Source organism: Mesocricetus auratus, unplaced genomic scaffold, assembly GCF_017639785.1.
Source record: "Mesocricetus auratus isolate SY011 unplaced genomic scaffold, BCM_Maur_2.0 Super-Scaffold_100691, whole genome shotgun sequence".
Taxonomy (NCBI): Eukaryota; Metazoa; Chordata; class Mammalia; order Rodentia; family Cricetidae; genus Mesocricetus; species Mesocricetus auratus.
Window position 1 is genome coordinate 57,777,046 of NW_024429267.1, and position 21,779 is coordinate 57,798,824.

General features: G+C 51.9%; 1 protein-coding gene across 1 annotated transcript in view; it reads right to left on the minus strand.

The window, feature by feature from the left end:
• Positions 1–21,779, minus strand: part of Ulk4 (unc-51 like kinase 4) — a 267,099-nt gene that overhangs the window by 56,195 nt on the left and 189,125 nt on the right. The window contains 1 exon segment of the mRNA XM_040739628.1: positions 11,873–12,058. Coding sequence (XP_040595562.1) covers positions 11,873–12,058 — 186 coding nt within the window.

Below are 21,779 nucleotides of genomic sequence, written 5' to 3' on the forward strand. Positions count from 1 at the left end.
ACATCACATTTTAATAGTTTCAAGGAATGACAGGGTAGACTGTATAAATGTTTAACTAGCATTGCCCCGCAGTCTGCACTTTGTTTATCTCGTTACTGGGCGTGTGGAAATGAAAAAGCCTAAAAATGCCATCAAGATCGGAACAGAAAACTTGGCGAACAAATGCTCTGTGCAAGCCCGTTTTCCAGCCCTAAGGCAATCCAGCAGCTTCCCGCAGATAAACACCTGGATCTCATTTAACTTCCAGGTACTTTTCCCTCTCACAAGCAATTTAAATTGCTTATCATTTTGACCTTGGTAAGATGAAAACTGAATGCTTTAAAATTCAGTGTGTTTCCATATTTAAGGCCACCCGGGGGACAAGCCTGTCCCCTTGGGCTCCATGCCTAACTGCTGGTGATGTTACACGATTTCCTATAAGGAACGGGGATCATCTAAGGCCCATCAAGTCTCATTAGGATGGGCCGAGGCAACCAATGGAGTGTTTCAGACACACAAATGAGGCCTGAACCCTCCTGCGAGGAATAGATTGATCCGCTACTGTCAACTGTGTCACCTACTGCCTTCGCTTTCTTCACGACTCTCCCAATTTTCAGTGACCAGGGCGGTTCCTTTTGAAAAGGTACGTTTGCTCACAGAGGTCCCAGAAATACAGGCTTACTTTACTTTATTGATGTTAGGACAGGCAGGCATAAACCCCATGCCATTTAAGCTGGGGCGAAAAGGCAGCTGTGGTAGGGGGCAGTGAGAACAGAGAGTCCTGTGGGGGGCAGTGAGAGTCCTGTGGGGGCAGTGAGAGTCCTGTGGGGGCAGTGAGAGTCCTGGGGGGGCAGTGAGAGTCCTGGGGGGCAGTGAGAGTCCTGTGGGGGGCAGTGAGAGTCCTGGGGGGGACAGTGAAGACAGTGAGAGGCCTGGGGGAGCCTGGGTTCACTTCAAGGGGGGAAGAGGGGTGCTGAAGGGGAGACAGGCTCAGCGGCCTCTCCGCATGCACACTCAGCAGTGTGGCGGCTCAGCCTGCCCCTCCCAGATGACACACCCCCTTCACAGTCTCTACCCACGAGGTGTTTGGGAAGAACACACCGAGAGAGGGGGCTATGGAGGAAGTCTAGTGCTTGAGTCACCCAGGGAGGGGCAGGTGTACGTCCAAAGATGGTGAAAACCGTCAATACACCCTGTGCAAGTCTAGGCACTAAAGGGACAATGAGGAGACACGGGGACAGGCTTCCTATCCTCACAGTGAGTACAGTCTTGGAGCGGGGAAAAGGCAAAAACCAAGTTCTACAAGACAGTAGGTGCACTGGACAAAGGGAGAGGTGGACTTGAGGGGGAGGGAGAGATGGCGGGGGCGGGGCAGGGGCGGGGCTGGGGCATCTCTGTCCCACAAAGCTCTACAAGGCAGTAGGTGCACTGGATAAAGGGAGAGGTGGACTTGAGGGGGGAGAGACGGCGGGGGCGGGGGCGGGGCTGGGGACATCTCTGTCCCACAGGCTGCTCTGCATGGAGACACCTAAGGCAGTTTTCAAAAGGCGGGATGTGGGGCTGTGGGGCTGTGGCACAGGCTCTTCCAGAAACACAGCAGGGCGCATACAGATGCCCCAGGCGCACATTTGTGTAGACTGGGGTGGGAGAGGGACAGCCACAGAGGTGAGCCCAGCAGCCAGTGGCGAACTGCATGGCCTTGTGGGACAGGGTGCACTTGGATTCTCCCCCTAGACAAGCCTCGGTGGAAGGTTTGAGCAGCATAACCTTATGTAGGACTTACACAGCAGGGCATGGGGACAGGGGCAACAGAAGAAGACGGGAGGTCCTTTGTGGTTGTGACAGGACCCCGTGAGAAGGGATGGGTCAGGAAGCTAACCGAAGAGGTGGGAAAACCTTCTAGGTGAGCAGGTGCGTGAGGGAAGGGTTAGGGAGGTCTCTGTTTGGGCGCTCCCTCCCTGGAGCAGCACCCTGACTGACTTAAGAGCCCCGAGGTCATCATGAGGCGGGCAGGCAGGCGTGAGGAAGCATCTGACTGGGGGAGGCTGGGGGGCTGTGGTGACCAGTCAGCGGGCAGACGGAGCCCTGATGGCCCTTTTAGATGGTGGAAACACAGCCAGAACGGCCCAAGGGAACAAAAATCAGTTTGAAGGTGACTTAGAAGCAGGAAACTGCGGGTGCCCCAGGGGCCGACAAGGACAGGGGACAGTGGTCTCTGGATGGAGCGTCTGGGTGGAGCGTCTGGGTGGAGCGACAAGCCCAGCACTTAGAGACTGCAGGGGAAGCAACCGGTGGGGCTCAGAGGAGACGAGGATGGGGGCTTGGCCACCGCGAGATGCACACAGAGAGGACGGCATGAGAGAACAGGGTGCTCGCGCATTCCTAAGGGCTAGAGAACTGTAAACTTACATTTGACTGAGAGCAAGCCTACGCACGCGGCACGACAAAAGCAGGAAAGGATAGACACAGAAGTCAGCCAACGTGCCGACTCTTCACGCCGTTGTTGGAGGGGGCTCCCAGACATGGACCCTTCTCTTTCTGAGTGACCTTAAGCCTGACGTGGGCTATTCTCTGGGGAAGCAGGCAACGGGATCCAGACAGAACCACAGAGAGGGCTGAAGCTACCCCTCAAAGTACACTATCCCTGGGGGAATTTATCCCAGCCATAATATGACTGTAAGTGTTATATCTTCATACGATCGGTGAGAACCAAATTAAAGACCGTTTTACTGGGTAGCAGATTACATGTATTTATTATTTGTTGTAGCCAGAATTTTTGTTTTGTTTTGTTTTTTTGAGGCAGGGCCCCATGTAGCCAAGACTGGCCTTGAAGTCGCAAGTCACTGTGTAGGGACGGATAACCTGGCCCTGCCTCCCCGAGCTGAGGTTACAGGCCTGTGCAGGCGCAACAAACGGTTCACTGGGAGACTGTTTGGAGCAGCGTTTCATTTGGCAGTGGCCTTGAGGATGTTAATTACCTCTCGCTCTCGTTCTTTTGAGTGTGAAATAGACATAGGTGGTCAAGTTCCCTCCTCCTCATGGCATAGTGGATTTGCATTAATACAAGTTCCTGCTGTGAAATATTTATGAGGACAGACTCTTTCGGGAAAGTGGCTATTTTTGTATTTGCATCGATATAACGTCAGGGCTTCGGCCTGCTGGTAAAGCACTGTCACCGAACGAGCCTGCGCCTGAGGACCCTGTCCCTCAGTGTCCCCAAGTCGGTGTCATCTCAGAGGGCTCCAGCACCCAGGCCAAGGTGAGCCTTGCCCAGGGGAGTTTTGCAGATGGGAACATCATTCTGTGGTGTTGTGGCTCCTGTGAGGCCTCGATTAACTGAAGAGCCCACTCTCTGGCGTGTCATACGGTAAGACAACAGGTGTGAGAGCCACAGGCCTGGACCATGAGCCTGGAAAGGGGCAGCTCTGAGGTCAGAGCCGACCACAGCGCACAAATCTGCCGACTGTGTGTGATGGCACAAAGTCTCCCCTCCCTCCTCTCTCCGTCTTCCTCCCCCTCCCCTCCCTCCATCTCTGAGGAAACCCCACTTGAACGGAAAAGGCGGAGTCCCACGTTGTGACTGACGGGACAAAGACGACAGTGTTCAAGAGCATTCAGTGGTAATGCTCCCGAAAGCAACCCAGGGTGGGGGCTCTGCCTGCTCTCCCTCTGGGGGTAAACGTCACATTATGCGCTGTGAGTCATGGCTAAATGTTCAGTATCTGCTCAGGACAGAGGCAGGGGGATCACAGAAGTTAGAGGCCAGCCTAGGCTATGTAGTGAGTCTGAAGTCTACAATGGGGCTACAGAGTGAATTCAAGACCAGCTGGGCTACAAACACACACACACACACACACACACACACACACATACACACTATCCAGGTTCAAATCCTGCCTTTTCCACAAGCCCCTCTGGCTTCCTGCACACCTCTCTGAAACTATAAAATGGAGCTGACGCCGGTCTCCAGTGCTACCACGTGACTTGGCTCGATGACCATCCCGGGCGCAGCTGGATGACTCGCACACCGTGCACCACGACAGTAACCATGAAGGAAAGCACTTCGTGGCTTTTAGTCCGGGCTGTCGTCAGCCTGGGAGAAGCGCTTGGCAGTGAAGGCTCCCCCCCAGCTCACAGAGCTCCCCAGCAAGCTTAGTGCAGCGTGTCCGTGTCACTCCCGGCAGCTGAGGCCCTTCTCCAGCCCAGGTAGTGGTGACGGACTCCCTCAGCCTGGGCTCTGCTGAGCAGTAGACTCCCCCACACCAAGCTGCCCGTCCTCAGGATGCCCCCAGGGCCACTGACGAGACACAGTCAGAGGCTCCGGCTGTCCCGTGGCCACACAATTAAGCCTAACAAGGCACGAGGCGCTCTCTGGGGGGCACACAGAGATGCCCACAGTAATTGGCAACAGGCTTCTGGCTCCCCAGCTGCTGGGGATTATGTACTGGCAGCAGGAAGGGCTGGGGAGGGGTCAAGACCTTGAGGGGGGCCACATGGGGTCACCCGTGCTCATACATAAGTCATGAGCTCTGCTGATGGCCCTGAGCTCTCCTGAGCAAGGCACAGTCAGGCCGACCCCACCCCCGGTTTGGAGATGGTGACGGCCTCCTCTAGGCTGGGAAGCGCCTGCTGGCCCACACTTCTTCCCCACATCTACGGCCACAACCACAGTCATGTGCACAGGGAGGGGACAGCAGCTGGGCAGAGGGCGTGTATGCAAATGGAACCGTTGGCCCTCTACTGAGAGAAGCCATGGATGGAAGCACACGGTCTGCTTGGGTCACGTGGCTGCCTTTTCCACGGTGTGCTGCGATCTGCACACATGTTTGTGAGATCGGTTCTCATGGGTGCCTTCTCTATTTCAGGCTGTGACAGACCTTTCGTCACTGTGCCCAGTAGCCCCCCCCCCCCGCCCCGCCCCAAGCGGCCACATGGCAAAGCATTCAGTCTTGAGACGGCCAGTGGTGGGACACACGATGACACAGCTTGGGCGAGGGACAGGAACCCGCCTGGGTCTCCTCTCTGTCTGAAAGGGCTTGTTTGGGCTCGGTGGAGGCACTCGTCCTGCCCGTTCCCGACTTCACCCCCGCACTGACCAACGGCAATGGCAGAACATCTGAGGGACCCTGGGATTGGGACCAGCATGTCCCCTGTGTTTGTAAGTTCACGTCTTTCTTGAGACTTCTCTACCAAGGCTCCCTATGTGTGGATTCTGTGCCGGAACAACAAGGCTTTAGGGACCCAAGACCCTAACAGAAACGTCCATCTGAAGTGTCCTGACCATTTCCATTACGCAGGGGGCTGGTGTTGTTTAAATGGAGGCGTGAGCAGGCCTTCTAAAAATCACTGGGCAGACATCAAGCTGTGTAGTGCCCTCCTCCTGGCACACCACAGGTTCCGTGTGGGACGGACTACACAGCCTGGGCTCTGGACGAGGGCGCCCCTCAGGTTTGTCTCCCACGCATCCACGCTGGACTAAGAGAGGCGTCCTCTCCACAGTGCTGATGGCGGCACAGAAAGCCCCAGGGGCCTCCTTAACCCTGCCATGAGGCCCGAGGTACCTGGTAGCTGTGCGGCCACAGGCCGGGAGCAGTTCTGGGGTCCTGTCACTCCTGTGTACCAAGAGCTGTGCCAGAGGCAGGGCCACCAGCATCTCCTATCTGGCTCAGAGACGCTGTGGAGTCACCGCTGTCTCCACAGTCATTTCAGAGAGAAACACACACACCCTCTAGCAGGCACGGCTCTGCCCACACTGGCACCTCCGGCAATGCCCATCTGCAGCTTTGGAGACTGGTTGGTTGCTATCCATCCTAGATCTTTCACGTAACAGAATCATACGGCCGGGCTTCTGCAATCACTGCTTCCAGGATCCACGTGTAAAAGTGTTGCCATGGTCACTGCTTTTGCTTTGATGGGCGACATTCTGTCACATGAACATACCACATTGTGCATGCCCGTTCATGAACTAAGTTTTGTTGCTCCTTCTTTCATTCTTGTGAACAGTGCTTTTTGGAACTTAAGAAACAGAGTGTCTGTTTATTACATAATGAAAGACACTGCTACAAAAACTTTGAGAGATGCATTTTTTGTAAGTCCAACTTTTCAGTAAGGCAGACTAACATTCTTACAGCTCTAACGTGTATGACATGGTACATCCTTCAAGCCCACCTAAGACCTTCAAATGTCTAGGTAGGATGAACTAAGGAGACATCCGTGCATTAGATGACAGTCAACAGGAAATCTGTCTCTCCAATGTGCTGAGGCCCCAGTGACATTTGTGAACGGTTTCTGGGGCATCACAACAGGAGGCCTTGCTTGTGAAAACATCATCGGAGAAGATGTGTCTCCCGGTTATAGATGGCAGTCAGAGCTCAATACGTTCTACAGGGTTAAAAACTGCCCAGGCTTTAAAGAGAATTAAAAAATCCATTTTGCTGCCTGCTCATAGAGTGGAGCCCTTAGAAAGGGATTGTCTCCATTACATTTTCATCAGAGACCAGCAAAGAGAAGTGCAGCCTGTTGTTACAGTGCCTGGGAGGTAATGACTTCCAGGTTGCTAAGCAACGCCACAATGTTAAAGGCCCAAGTATCTGTGATCTCTAGAGACACTCAAATTTCATTAAAACCTGCTCATACCCATCTCACAAAAGGCCTGTTAGGAGTTCATAACCAGGCTTGGGTTCTGGACATAATAATGATTTTTTAAAGTGGCATCAAAACTTCTATGGTACTTAGAAAGGAAATATTCTAGAACTGCAATTAATACAGTCTATAATGTTTCTCATACCCGTTCCTAGGAAGATGGCAAGTGACTGGTTTATAGTAAATAAAAGTGGTTACTGTCCTGGAAAGAACCTACGCTGGGTGGGAATATGAGAGCCCCTTTGAAGCAGGGGTAAACACCCGCCATGTACAAATCAGAGCGAGGGGCGGGAGATGTGAAGTGAGGACCTGTCCCTGCTCCGAGGAGCCGTTGACAGCCAGCGGCAGGCAGTTCAGCTGTAATGGAAGCCATGATGCCAAGGGGGCACAGTCTCTGGAACACTCTGGAAATGGGCCCTTTAGGGGACATTTGCAGGAGCTAATCCCCGGGAGCAGGGATGCTTCGATGGGGCGTGTCTGTCATCCCTGGGACTCTGGGCCTGCATCTCTGACGTGATCTGTGTCTAGCCCAAGCTCTTCAACGGGGCCACGGCCCCACATGGAGCTGTGGAACTGGAGCGTCAGGGGAACGCTGCTGAGAGAGCGTGATGCAAAACTACCCAGACCCAGCGCCTCAGTCAAGTAACGCTGGAGACATTACGCGGACTTGGCGGGCTACATTTACAAATAAATGTGTATATAAATGCATTTATGTGTGCAATAACAGTGAAAAAGAGGCCAAGAATTTGAAGGAGAGTGGGGGGGGCATATACTGGGAGGGTTTGGAGGGGGGGAAGGAAAAATATTATGATTAAATGGAGGTGTTTGCAGCATTTGACCGCATTGTATGACTCGGTGCTACTAAAGTCTTGGTTGTGAATGCACAAGTCTTGTGCACAATGTCCCAGCACCTAGTGACGCACGGAGCACCTGGGTTCACCTAACACAGCGTGTCAGGATAATATTGGTCCATCTCTGGATTGTATTACATAAGAATACTTGGGTTTAAAAATTGCCGTTTGAGTATCATACACAATTGTCCGATGAATCCTAGCTTGAGGTTAGAACAGAATTTCTGAGATGACCCTGAACACACATCTGCCACGCTATGATGTATGCACAGTGAGGCATGCTCAGATTGATGGTAGCAAAACCAAAGTACAACTGGGACCCGGCCAAGGTGAGAGATGCTCCTGGTCCTGCAGCCACATCCGGCTGAGATCTAATTCCTCAGGCAAAAATAAGTGCGTCCATCCCTCTCATTAGCACGCAGATACACGGCTGCCTTTAATAAACGATAAACTTATATGTATGCCAAATAATTGTTTTAAAATAAAGTTGTGATGTATTGTCGGCAAGAGTTTTATTTGTGTTCCTGTTTTATATACCTACATACCCAGGGCTGCGTGGGAATTTCTCTTGTGTAAAGGAGGAATCCCGTGCAGGGAATGTTTGCAAATACTTGCTCATACACACACCGTCTCCAGAACATGCCCTCCTCTGATACTTAAGAAGTCTATGCGAGATTTTTCCTTTCTTGTTTGTTTAAAAGATACAAGGAACTCATTCAGGGAGTTCCCACGGTAACTTGGAGCCTCTGGCAGTCATTTCAGGACGATCTGCCCAGCCCATCCATGGCCAGCATACGTGGAGCCCAGGGAGGCTCCCCAGAGGAGGGGGTCCCCAGGAGACTCTCCAGAGCGTTCCACCAGGACTGCAGGGAAATGCAGGGGGACTGCATGAAGATGCCCCCCACGTCTCTCACATTCGCTACACTCGGGTAAGTGGTGCTGCTCTTGACGGCTCCCTGGACTCACGCCAACCTGTCCTTGGTGGGGCACATCTGTAATCCCGGCACTCGGGAGACAGAGAAGGTGGGTCTCTGTGAGTTCAAGGCCAACCTGGCTTACATAGCAAGTTCCAGGACAGCCAGGACTACAAAGAAAGACTCTGTCTCAAGGAAGGAAGGAGGGAGGGAGGGAGGACCTTGAGACATGTAAGTCAGGATGGGGAGGCCCCGTTTTGTCTTGCTGACCTCCTGCAATATTTCTTTCCTGCTGTAGTAAAAACTGTGTGCATTCTGAGTGTTGACTTCTGCAACTCCACCCAGTTATCGACAGAAAAGCAAGAACAAGCAAGCAGATCCCGCACCCAGGGTAGCAGAGCACCTGCTCGTTGTCTGTCCCCTAAAGCTTGCACGTGACGCTGCCATCTGCAATGCTCGGCCACACTCACGGCCATCATGGGATACCGAGGGCCTGCATGCTGGACACGCCCGCCTTGAGGGCTCGGTCACGTGACACACGTTCACGGGACACACTTGTCCTTGTGTGGTGACCAGTGCCAGAATCAGATGGGAAATGACGGGGTAGGCACATCTACGTGGCTCAAGGCCTGGACCTGACTCGGGCAACGAGGGAATGAAGAAATACAAACAAAATCGGTGTTCACCCTGACAGAGCAGCACCGACCACGCGACAACCCAGAAACTCACACGTTACTATGTACAGCCAACAGTCTCAGGCTGCACTCATCTCCGAGCAGAAACACGGAACTGCGAGTTTTTGTGCCCACTGGTCCATCATGCCTAAACACTTGTACTTAGGCCAGAGGAAGGTGTCACCCGGAGGAAGGCTTTGCCCGTTCTTGTGGGCTTACGGCATTATGTCCTTGACAACATGCCCACACCCATGTCAACACTACACATTCATCCAGGGCTTCCTGGGTCCCACGGAAACAGGGCACAGGGCAGAGATGTTTAAAGAATGGATGCTTGTGAGACATCCTAATCTCACCCCACGACAGGCCTGCCAGAATTACCCACTCCACACCTGACACCTTCACTGTCCCAGACGCATGGGCCACCTTCTCACGGATGCCGCCTGCTCTCGCAGAGTAGTTAGCAGTTATACTTCTGCCAGTCTTGGGCCCCGGACAGGTTGGCTGTACTCTATAAGCAGTCATCATTTTGAGTTTTGGGGTGAGCTAGCTTTAGTTAACAGACACAGAGGCTAGCCTGCAACCCTCCTAGGGATGAGCAACACGTAGGCTTGGGAGAGACTGGGAGAATACCCACCACAGCTTTACAGCAAAGCACAAAGCATAACTGAAACCCTCCTAGTCTCCTGGTACACATAACAGGGAGCTACGTCTTCAGGCTCCACAGGCTCCACACTGTTTTCTGAACGCACTAAATATGGACAGAGGAAGGGAGAGAACCTGGGAAACACATTCGAGTCTATCAGCAGAAATTAAACAGCCTGTTGCTTTGTTAGTGAAAATTATGGCTTCAGAAGAAAGATATTATCCCAAGGCTGGGACCCTACACAGAAATGCCAGGGTGTTTCTTCTGATGACCGCCCCCGCCCCCAAACCCACCAGTGGCAGCCACAGTATTCCAGTCACGACGTGCTCGTTCTAGGGCTTTTGTACTTCAGGCCACCTTCCCTGAACCCACAGGGCACACCCGCCTCAGGAAGTTAAACGATATGGAGCCATGGACAGCACGGGCATCTAATGGCCTCGTCTGAGGCAGGCCCTTGAGGGAAGGTCTTCCCTCTGTAACCTCTTACAACTAAAACACTCACAAGTGTGTCCCCCATAGCTCCATCGCCGACTCTAGCCAGGCCCTCTGGGGAACCCCTGTGGTCTGGGGAGCTGATCAGCAGTTCGCAGGGACACAGGCAACCTGCGCGGCTTTCCGTGTACCAGCCGAGTCCCTGCCCCCGACCTTGGGGCAGCCCAATCCTACCACGGCTCTCAACTGGGCTGGGGCACAGCGGGGAAGGTGGGAGTATAAACTGGGGACTAACTAGGTGCTCCCCCGAGTTGGCCCCGGCTTGACTGACAGGCAGGAAGTGGAGAAGCCTGAAGGACTGAAGACAGATAGACAACGGCTGATGGCAAAGTCTCGCATTTTCCGCTAGTCCTGATTTAGCCGCTCTCTGAATGCCCATGGAAGGCCGGCCTGATGAGCAAGTTTCATCTCACAGTCAAGACCGGCGGATTCCACAGAGACACTGCCACGGCCCTCTGAGAGCAGGATCCTCAGTTCCAACACTCACTCCCAAGCCTGGGTGCCATGAAAGCTTGGGTCTGGTGGCTCTGCTCACTGAGTCCATTTCTGTCTCCCAGTTGGGTCCCAGGGGTCTCTGGGCTTCACTTTGGGCACATTCTCTCCTTTCTCTGAGTGTGACACCAGCACGCCCTCCCCTGCTGTCTTCCTCACCGGGAGTGCCCTGGCCTTTCCAATGTCCTGCTTTAGGTGCAGCGACAGAATGACTCCGGGTTGTTTTAGACCAGCGGTTCTCAACCTGCAGGTAGCGACCCCCACAGGACTTGCATATGAGATATCCTGTATATCAGATAACTTACACTGTGATTCATAACAGCAGCAAAATGGAGTAGCAACGAAAATAATTCTATGGCTGCGGGGGCACCGCAACGCGAGGAATGGTATTACAGGGCCGCGGCGTTAGGAAGGTTGAGAACCAATGCTTTGAGGAGACACAGCTGAGCACTTTTTCAAGACACAAGAAAAGAGAAAAGAAACAAATCAACAGAAGGGGATATTTCCCCTGAGAGTACAATGCTGGGCAGTAGAATTTACATTTTCCAACTGCTGCAAAATTAAAACACACAACAGCACCACATGTAAGCAAAATTAACGTGCCAGTGATGGGAAGATGTGCACACTGAGCCTCAGGGTGTGGTGGGCTGGGAGGACCACCACTGGACTGGGGAGGACCACCACTGGGCTAGGGAGGACCACCACTGGGCTGGGAGGACCACAACTGGGCTGGGGACCTGTGAATGTGGGAAGGAAGCCTCACACAGACCCAAACGGAGGGCCATGCAGCCTAACAGCAGCCAGCCGTGCTCTTTAAAAACGCGGTCAGAAGCAAACTGTGCAAGTCCGTTAGAGACTAAAATATAACACACTGGGTGGTATCTTGGACCAGAAAAAAAAGCCACTTAAGCTACAAACTGGGGCAGATGGCAGAAGTGGAATATATATAGCAGAGGTGAGGAAGAATCCAACCAACGTTAAATTCCCAATTAGGACGACCACAGTCAGAGAACTCTCTCCCTCCTCCCTCCCCCCTCCCTGCCAGAATGACATCTCGTACATTTCTCAATGGTCCAGAAGCAATGTAACACACACAGACTATGACCGATGTCGGCCCCAGATGACTGCACCAGAGGCAGCTGGGAGACTGTGGCTGGGAGGCCGTGGCACTGGTGGACTCACCATCCTCCTGAGGATCCTCAGCAGCAGCTTCTGGTCCTTCGGGTCCTCCTTGGTCACCAGGAGATCGGCAAAGGTCTCCAGGTTCTCCAGGGACAGGCTGCCCGGGTTCTCTCCCCCATACAGCTGCACCAGGATGGACAGGCACTTGGACGAAACCTCGGAGATCTCAGGGTCCTCACTGGGAAGCTGGAAGTGGGCAGAGAGGGCCAGGTAAGTTCTACAATCACCTGCAGCCCTAGATCCCGGGGAACCAATGACCCTGGCCTCCATGCGCTCCCACATACATGTGTGCACTCCCCCTCCCGCACACACGTGTACACACAGTTTAGAAAAAATCTTTGTAGAAATCATCAGGACTCGTTTACAAGGCCATCTTTCTGCATTCTTTATTCTGATTGGTCCATCCAGGTGTCTGTCCTTCTGCCAGTCACACACACAGTGCCCTCCTCCTCCACCATGGAGAACGTCCCTCCCGTACTTTCTTCTCTTTGGAAAATGACGTTAGCTGTTTAAGGGTGTCTACTTTTCGTTACACATTTTAGCACCAGCTTGCCTTCCATGCAGGAGCGAGTGTCTCTCTCCATCTACTTATGCCGTCTCTGATCTCTTCCTCCAGAGTTCTGCGGCGCTCCGGACAAGTCTGCTACTTCAAGGCTGTGGCACACTTCACTGCTCTTTGAGTTTCTGCATGCCCGCCGTTAGTTTACACATCCGGGATTTTTAAAAAATGAATGTTCAGGTGTAGTTATCACCAAGCTGCAGGTGTGTGATTATATGATTACACACTTTGACGTCGGCTCTTCGTTGAGGCCTGGATGGAGTGACTCAGCTCTGAGCACGGTCTACACACTGAGTACCATGTCAACTAAGAATGGCAGCCACGACATCACAACTCTCTCCTAGACTTCGGGAAATGGGACTGAGCTGCTCGCTATTAGATTCGACGTTGGCTGTAGATTTTTCACAGGTGCTTTATAAGCTTGAGAAGGTTTTCCATGCATGATGAGAATTCCTATCGGAAACTAGTGTAAGACTTTGTCAACTGCTTCTTCTGCGTAGACTCGTGTTATATCCAATTTTCATACTACCGTGTATCTGGTAGGACATATTAACTGACTGGCTGAACAAACCTCGGGTACCTAGAGGCAATCCTGCTGGGCCACTGTGTTCTGCCCAGGCAGGCATGCTCAGTTCACCAGCACTGCACTGAGGACTGCCTGCGGAGACGGTGGCCTGCGCTCGCTTTGATTCATGGTGTGTTGTGTGTGCAAGGCACATGTATATGTGTGTGTTTTGGTGTTCTCCTTTTGCTTTTCTGGCCATTCTTTGAAGTCAGCATCTGTGTGTGTGTGTGTGTGGTGGTGTTGTTGATGTTTTTCTTTTGCTTTTCTGGTCTTTTTTAAAATTATAATTATTGAAGTCAACATCAGATTGACCCCATCCTAAGCAAATGGATTGGGAAATATTTTCCTCTCTTTTATTTTCTGTAAGAAATTATGTAAAACTGTTACCCAATCTTCTGTTTGGTAGAATATTCTGGTGAAATTATCTGGGTCTGGACAGATTAGAAATTCAGTTTCTTTAATGATTCTAGAACATCTCGATGTTATCTGCAGTTATAAAGGAACAGGTTAGTTTCTTCATGAACACAAAGTGTTCGGAACATTCCCCAAGGTTGTGCTCCAGGCTGTGTCCAGGCCTCCCATAACGTCCCACGTCAGTTATCTCTGTTTCTCTAATCTTTGTCAGTTTCTTGTAAGCTTTCAGCTTTGCTTTCTTTTCCCCAAAGAGCTAACTTTTTTGTTTGTTTGCTTGTTTTTTGAGAAAGGGTTTCTCTGTATTGTTTTGGAGGCTGTCCTGGAACTCACTCTGTAGACCAGGCTGGCCTTGAACTCACAGAGATCCTCCTGCCTCTGCCTCCCGAGTGCTGGGATTAAAGGTGTGCACCACCAATGCCCGGCAAGAGCTAGCTTTTTAAATTTAATTGCTTTTCCTCTTTTTATTTGCTTTGAGTTATTTTATATTTACTTATCTCCTAAGGTAGCACATAAGGTTTCAGGACAGCATTTTTATACATGTGTGTTATTGTTCTCGGCTCTCCCACAATGCTTGCTGGTTCCCTCCCTATCCCCCAGACAGTCTCATCCCCTCCCTCCCTCCCTTCTTCCCTTCCTCCCTCCCTCCCTCTCTGCCTCCCTCTCTCCCTTCCTCCCTCCCTCCCTCTCTGCCTCCCTCTCTCCCTTCCTCCCTCCCTCCCTCCCTGCCTCCCTCCCTTCCCTTATGAGTTTTGTTTGCTTTGCAGCACTGGGGGTTGAGCCCTGGACCCCAGGAATGCGTAGCAACCACCTCACTGCTAAGTGTGGGTTCCAGGACCCATTCATTCTCCAAAGCATCCTTGCTACAGAACCCAGGCTGGCCTCCCAAGTGCTGGGTCGTACACTGTGCCAGCACGCCAGGCTGGGCTTTCCTTTTTTATTTTAAGTTTCTGGTATGATAAATTTTTCTCTAAATGATACTTTGAGCTACATCCTACGAATTTTGATGTATTTTCATTTGAGTTTAATTTTATGTATTAAAATTTCCTTTGAGAATTCAAGTGTGTTTGCTTTTAGATGTTAGAAATTTTCTGGATGTCCAGCTCTGGCTCACAGCTCAAGGATGCAGTCCGTCAGGGCGGGGCTGGAAGCGGCTGCTCACTGACACCCACCGTCAGGAAGCAGAGAGGGATATGTGTTGCCACTCAGCTGCTTTCCCCATCACGCAATCACAGTCAAGGACCCGAGCTAAGGGATGGCACCGCCCACAGTGTGCAGTTGTGTCCGTCCCCCCCCCCCCCCCCCGCTAAGTTAGTATAGTAAAATAATCCCCACAGCCACGTGCAGGGGCCAGTTCCCAAGTGCTTCTAGGTTCTGTCACCTTGACAACCAACACTATTGCAAATGGCTTATTCTATATAGAAACTTCACTGGTTTTATCTCCATTGTTTCCTGCACTCCCAACTTTATTTATAGACTCAACCACATTCAATTAAATTTGAACTTAAAATAAACATGTCGTCATTGTGATTTAAGGACACCCGTTTGGCACCGTGTATTTTCTCTGTCAGCCTAGCTTCTCGGGAGCATTCTTCCTGGGCACCCTGAGTATGTTGTGGGGCGGTGAGATATAAGGAGATACACACCCGCAACCTGGGCATAGTTCTAAGGAAACACACTCTTGAATTCTAGGAACCGATTTAAAGTAATTTAAAATCACAGCTGTGGTGTGTTTGTTCTCTTTAATCAATATATCCAACACAATGTATTTCAAAAACCTTTCTCGTTGTGTATTCTATTTTAAAAATATTACCTACCACAGTGCTTTGCCAAAAAATTATATGGGGATATTTAGTTCCAGAGAAGAAAATACATTAACAAAGAAAGGACAAAAATAACTTCACATCAATGTTTCCTGCCCCTTTGATGTTGCTAACGGCGCCTGGAGACAGATCTCTCCACTGTTGGGACATCGTTTACAGGATTCCACCCAAGGACATCAATTCTGACGCTCGATTTCATACATCAAGCTTGCCCACCGGGCTGCAGTGAGAATATCACTTAGTGCTGGAAATCCCCTGTGTCCCTGACGCTGCTCCCTCACTGAGGAATGAGGGATGCCGCTGGCTCTCCGCCCACACACATCATGCTCTTACACGTGAGGGTTTAGAAGGACAAAGACCTGCCACTCCCTCTATTGACTTGACTCTACGTCTACCCATTCCAAAGGCAAACCTAAAGGCATGGGCGGCACCGGTGGGCCCTGACTTGTCCTGGAAGGCACCCAAAATGTCCTTCAGAGTTTGCTGTCAAGTACCAGATGGTGGGGAAACACAACTCCTTTGAAAGGCCCTTGCCCTCACACAGGACGGTTGAAGCTTCAGAGGAAGTGTGTGTCAACAGTTGCCTTAAAGAGCAAATGATGGCCTGTTGTGTTTAATAATAGCATGCTTTCACAAAGCAACTTGGACTTAATGGTTTTAGTGTTTTTATTTTTTCCCCCCACTATTGGAAATTTGCCACAAATCCTCATCCCACAGTGAACACGGCTCCATGAGTTCTCTGGAGTCCCATGCCCCACTGTCCTCACCTCTGGGTGGTACACCCATCCTAAAAGCTGCTTTTTCCACTGCCATCCCCTTCCGAAATGACGTGATTACTGGCTTCTGGTCACACTTTACAGAGCACTCACTGGTTCCTCCTGGTTTACAACAGCACAGGAGGGGAAAGAGGAGGAGACAGAGCCCAGTAGCACAGCCAGGAAGACGTGAGGTCTGCCGGGAGGAGCCAGGGGGAACAGAGCCCAAACGGGGAAGAGGAAGAGGAAGAGGAAGAGGACTCAACTTGCTCTCACCCGAGAGAGGATGCACCAGGAAGATATGGTGGGAAGAACGTGGAGGCCCTGTCGTCCCCATGTGACAGGGACAGAATAAAGAGCACTGCGGACCGGACAGCCAGGGTCCTCTGACCACATGACCGTGGACTGGACACCCATGTGTTGGAAACACTGCCAGAAGGAGCCACGGCTCCAGAGTGTGGGGGTGTGGGGACGTCTGCCGCAGAGGGCGGAGGGGTGAGGGTTCGTCTGTGAGGGCATTCCCAGGGCGCTTCGCTGGCGCAGGAGGGTGCACCCTGCGTGCGGGCAGCACAATGCCCTGGGTTTGGGGTGGGGGACAAAAAGGCATCTACTGCACCTATTGCTCTCTGCCCCGACTGTGGACACATGTGGCCAGCTGCTTCACAGTCCTGTGACACGCCCTTCCCCGCCATGATGGGCCCGTCCTTGCTGCCGTGGTGTCATAGTTACTGTCAGGGAGTCCCAACGCTGCCGGCGCGGGGGGCATGAGGTACACATCCCACCAGGCGCTGCCATGGGACCACCAGCCGAGGCTCCTCTCAGGAAAGTCCTCTGAGCAGCTGGCTGGGGGGTGAGGGCGGGCGCCAGCTGACGCTGGAGGAAAGACTTTCAAGGTTTTAGTCCCCGAGATCAAAGGCCCATGACGTCACTCTGGAATGCATCCAGAACTAGGGAGGATGAAGAAGAAACAGCGGAATCTGGAAATTCCTTCATTCCAGAACCTGGGTGGTAACCTGTGTTAGCGGTGAAAGCCTTTCAACTTATCCGTTGGAAACTTTCATAAAAGTGTTTGGGGAAAAAAAAAAAAAAGAGGTGATGGCAGTGTGTGTGCTTGATGCTTGAGGTTTTGAGAGGACACACCAGGGCTCAGCTGAGTGTGCAGAGAGGACAGGCCAGAGGATTGGGCAGGAGCAGGGGAAGGGAGCACGGCCTGCAGACATGAAGGTCAGCCACTCACTGCTGCCACTCACAGCTGGCTTGGGTGCTACCGAGGGGGATTACTTGGGGGTTATTTATACAAGGGGCTCACAGCAAAAACCCTGATCTGGAAACTGTCAACATGCAGACCTGTGGTGCACGACAACACACGGCTGGTTGGAACTTCAACAATATCCACAGTGGGATGCTGGTAGGAAACCTGTCCATAGAGAGTCCTCCCCAGCATGTCCTCCACACACGGCAGGAATCAGGAGTCCTCCCCAGCATGTCCTCCACACACGGCAGGAATCAGGAGTCCTCCCAGCATGTCCTCCACACACGGCAGGAATCAGGAGTCCTCCCAGCATGTCCTCCACACACGGCAGGAATCAGGAGTCCTCCCAGCATGTCCTCCACACACGGCAGGAATCAGGAGTCCTCCCAGCATGTCCTCCACACACGGCAGGAATCAGGAGTGCTCCCAGCGTGTCCTCCACACACGGCAGGAATCAGGAGTCCTCCCCAGCGTGTCCTCCACACACGGCAGGAATCAGGAGTCCTCCCCAGCATGTCCTCCACACATGGCAGGAATCAGGAGTCCTCCCAGCATGTCCTCCACACACGGCAGGAATCAGGAGTGTTCCCAGCATGTCCTCCACACACGGCAGGAATCAGGAGTGCTCCCAGCATGTCCTCCACACACGGCAGGAATCAGGAGTGCTCCCAGCATGTCCTCCACACACGGCAGGAATCAGGAGTGCTCCCAGCATGTCCTCCACACACGGCTTGTGGGAGACAGGGCTGAGCTAGACCAAGCAGGCGTGGGGGGCAGTTCTTAGGGGTACACTGCCCTTGGTCCCCTCCTGTCGTGCTCTCTCCTCCTCCCCTCCATAAAGACTCTCCTCAGAGGTGAGCCTCAGGAATCTGAGGACAAGAGATGTCCCTGACACAGACACGCCAAGTTCGTGTTTGCTTTTCCTGCGTTTTCTGTGTTTGGTGGTGACTAAGAGAATCGCAGCGTGCTCTTCAGAACTGCAGCTACTCCCCTGGCGGGACAGTGAAGAGAATATGCCATCCCATGCCATTCCTCAGTCACAGAAAGCCAGGCCCTGCTTTCTATCCTTGGAAACGTGGCTTCTAAGAGAGACGTCACGTCAGATGTTGAGAAGGCACACGGGGAGGCTGTGCCCTGAGGAAGCAACATTTAAAGCTGACATCGCCCTAACTGGGGCCATGAGGCGGCCCGGCATGGAAAGACCCTTGCTTTACAGGCGGGATGGCCTGCCCTCACCCCACCCAATCCACACAGTGCCCTCCGGCCTCCACACATGCATTTTTGGAGTTTGGCATTTACTCGAGTTGATGCCAGCTTTGGTAATTTACATTTTTCTATTAAAGTCACCTATTTTCCCACATTGTCAAACTTAATGCCTTGAAGTCATGTGTGTTTGAGTTTGTGTGGCTCCTTCCTAATCCTGCAGCCAAAACAACATCCAGACTGAACTTCATGAGCTGAAGTCCCATCCATAAGTAGCAAAGCTGAGACGACCCAGAGGCTGCAGCCGTGGGGAAAAACGGGGGCAGCAAACACTTAGAGCGGAAACGGAAGCCCCGCCCTAATTGGGGCTAATTAAAAAGCACACTGTTGCCTAGTGTCTCAGCTAGGGTCTCTATTGCTGTGAAGACACGATGACCATGACGACTCTTACAAACAGAAACATTTAACTGGGGTGGCTCAGTCCACCGTCATCATGGCTAGGAGCATGGGAACATGCAGGCAGACACGGTGCTGGGGGAGGAGCTAAGAGTCCCACATCCTGAAGGCGGCAGGAAGTGGGCTGAGGCATATAGGAGACTTCAAAGCCCGCCCCCACAGTGACACACTTCCTCCAACAAGGCCACACCTCCTAATAGTGCCACTCCCTATGAACTTATGGGGGCCAATCACATTCAAATTATCATTCCACTCCCTGGTCCCCAAAAGCTCAAAACAATATCGTAACACAAAATGCATTTAGTACATCTTCAAAAGTCCCCATGGTCTATCACAGTCTCAACGATGTTTGAAAGTCCAAAGTCTCTTCTGAGATTCATGCAATATCTTAACCGTAACCCTCTGCAAAGGCAGATCACATACTTCCCACATATAATGGCACAGGATATGCATCACCATCCCAAAACACAGGGAGGGGAGCACAGTGTCTGTATTAGGACCACCAGAAAGGGCGGGGAAGATGTTACATTTGTTGTCACAAGGGTGGACGGTGCACTGCAGGACTAGAGTCCAGAAGCTAAAACGACTGTTGACAGGGTCAGGGGTCAAAGTGCTTAGACACAGGTACAAGGATAGGAGTTCAGATCCCAGGTCCCACGTACAAGCCGGCCGACATGGTGACCTGTCTGCAATCCCAGCACTCGGGGACAGGAAAGAGCGTTCTCGGAGTGAGCGAGCAGTACCAACTCCACTGGCAACCGACCTGGGGTCAACTGAGAGACCGTGAACGAGGTGGGGAGCAATGAGGGAGACATCTAGTAACCCTCGGGCTTCCGCATGCACACACGTGTACACCGACACACATGTGCCCATGCACACACACATGCACATAAGCACACATGCCTGAGAAAAAAATGACTGTTGGCTGACTCCAAGACTGCGAAAATTCTCCCCTGCATTAAAGTAATTCCAGATCTAACAAATACAGGTGTGGGGCAGAAGACAGGACCTCAAGGAAAATAAGAGGTGAAATCACATGTGATTTCCAAGGAGACAACAGATGTCCTTGAATAAAACTTCCCCCAACACTAACACAACTTATCCAAGCAGGTGATTTACAACAGAACGGAGTCTGTACAATGCAGTAGCATAGTTATGCCTTTATGGCCTGGATGGCTAGCATGAATTCTGTGAGGCAAAGACGGATCTTTCAAAGCGGGTCGTTCATTTATTCAAGAGATGTCCAGAGTGACTGAAAGGAGACTGTGGGGCTGGAGGACCCTTACGGCTCGGAGGCACTTCCAGTGTGGCTGGTGTGCTCTGAGGACCCCGTGATCACAGAATGGCGGGGACTCCAACAGCATTCTGTCGAGCTGTGAGGCCAGCTAATTGTAGAGTCTTTGGAAAAGCCCCCGGGTCCATTATTTCAGCACATTAACGAGGCTGTGTGCAAAGAGGGTTTATTATAATATGAGCTGGCTGTTTATTAGGTGGGGGTAATATGATTACAGAGCATGCAGCATGGGAAAGCCCCTGGGAGTCATCGACAGGGTAACGTTGCAGGCACAAAGCCAAACCTGGTTATCAAAACGGCTAGCCTCCTGCATCAGTTACGGGTGAACGGCCATGCTACTGAACAGACATGTCATTCAGTGGCTTCAAACTTGACGTAGAGCCGGCCTTTCAGAGAGCATCTACAATCGAATGGCTTAGGGCAGGGGCAAAGGTAAACAGAGCACACACAGCTTCTAGACTCTTAGGAATTCGGTTGTCACCATGGTGGAGTTGGTAAAGGTAACACAGGAACCACGCAGCACAGAGCGCCAAGCAAGTGCAGTGGACGTATACCCTGCGCCAAGGTCTTGCCAAGACCCCGCGTGCCTGACCCTTCTGGTCTCCCAACAGCTCTGGAGAGCATTAGTTATCCTGCCCCCTTTAAAGGCACGCTTATTTAGTGCTTGAAGTTAGAGAACTACTTGTGGGTTCTACCACATAGGTCCCAGTGCAGGATGGAACCTATCTAGGGACACGTACATCTTCTCCACAGAGGAACCCTGTAATAAAAGGCTTGCAGTGTGACCCTTGGGATACACACTAGAATAGCTCCCATCTTCCCTCGGTGTCATGGAGATTGGTCCAGGATCCTCAAAGGTTACCGAAGCCTGCAGATGCTAACTTAAGTGGAAGGGCCCAGAGTCTGCAAAGAACCTCCACACCCTTGAGAGAACCTCGGGTCACCTGTGGACGCCTATACGGTCAGCACTGTGTAAACATGCAAACCACGCTGTGCTGTACGATTGGAAAGTGATGAGAAAGATGATCTGCACACATTTGTCAGACATAATTTTCTTCCCAAGTGATTTCAACTCATGGTTGACTGAATCCAAGCCTACAGAATGGGCAGGGTCTCAGGCTGTGTTCACCTCCATTTCTGTGTTATAATGGAATTCCTGACACCCGGCCCAGTGTTTACCTCATCAGACGTTAACCCGGGCCAGGGAACAAAGCGTTCCTGGACTAAGCCGGGATGTCATCTCCCTGGATGTATGCTATTCCCAGCTGTGGTCTAAATCGTGAAGAAACCACCTGCACCCTGTGAAGTGGGGACTAGGACTTGCAAGAGTGACCCCACGTGGCACACAATCTACCCAGCACCTGATACCTGAAAGCTCCCGCCAACACGGGGCGTCTACCTCGCCCATCACAGTCAAACAGCACTGGATAAACCCAACGGTTACACCCAGGGGCAAGGGCATGGAGACGCTAGGAGAAAACACAGGCGACTGTCTGGTTACAACTGTCTTCTAGGATGGGAGGACCATTAATGGAAAAGGACACTAGCACATTTACCCATAAGACAGACACTACCTTTGTCATGAAAAT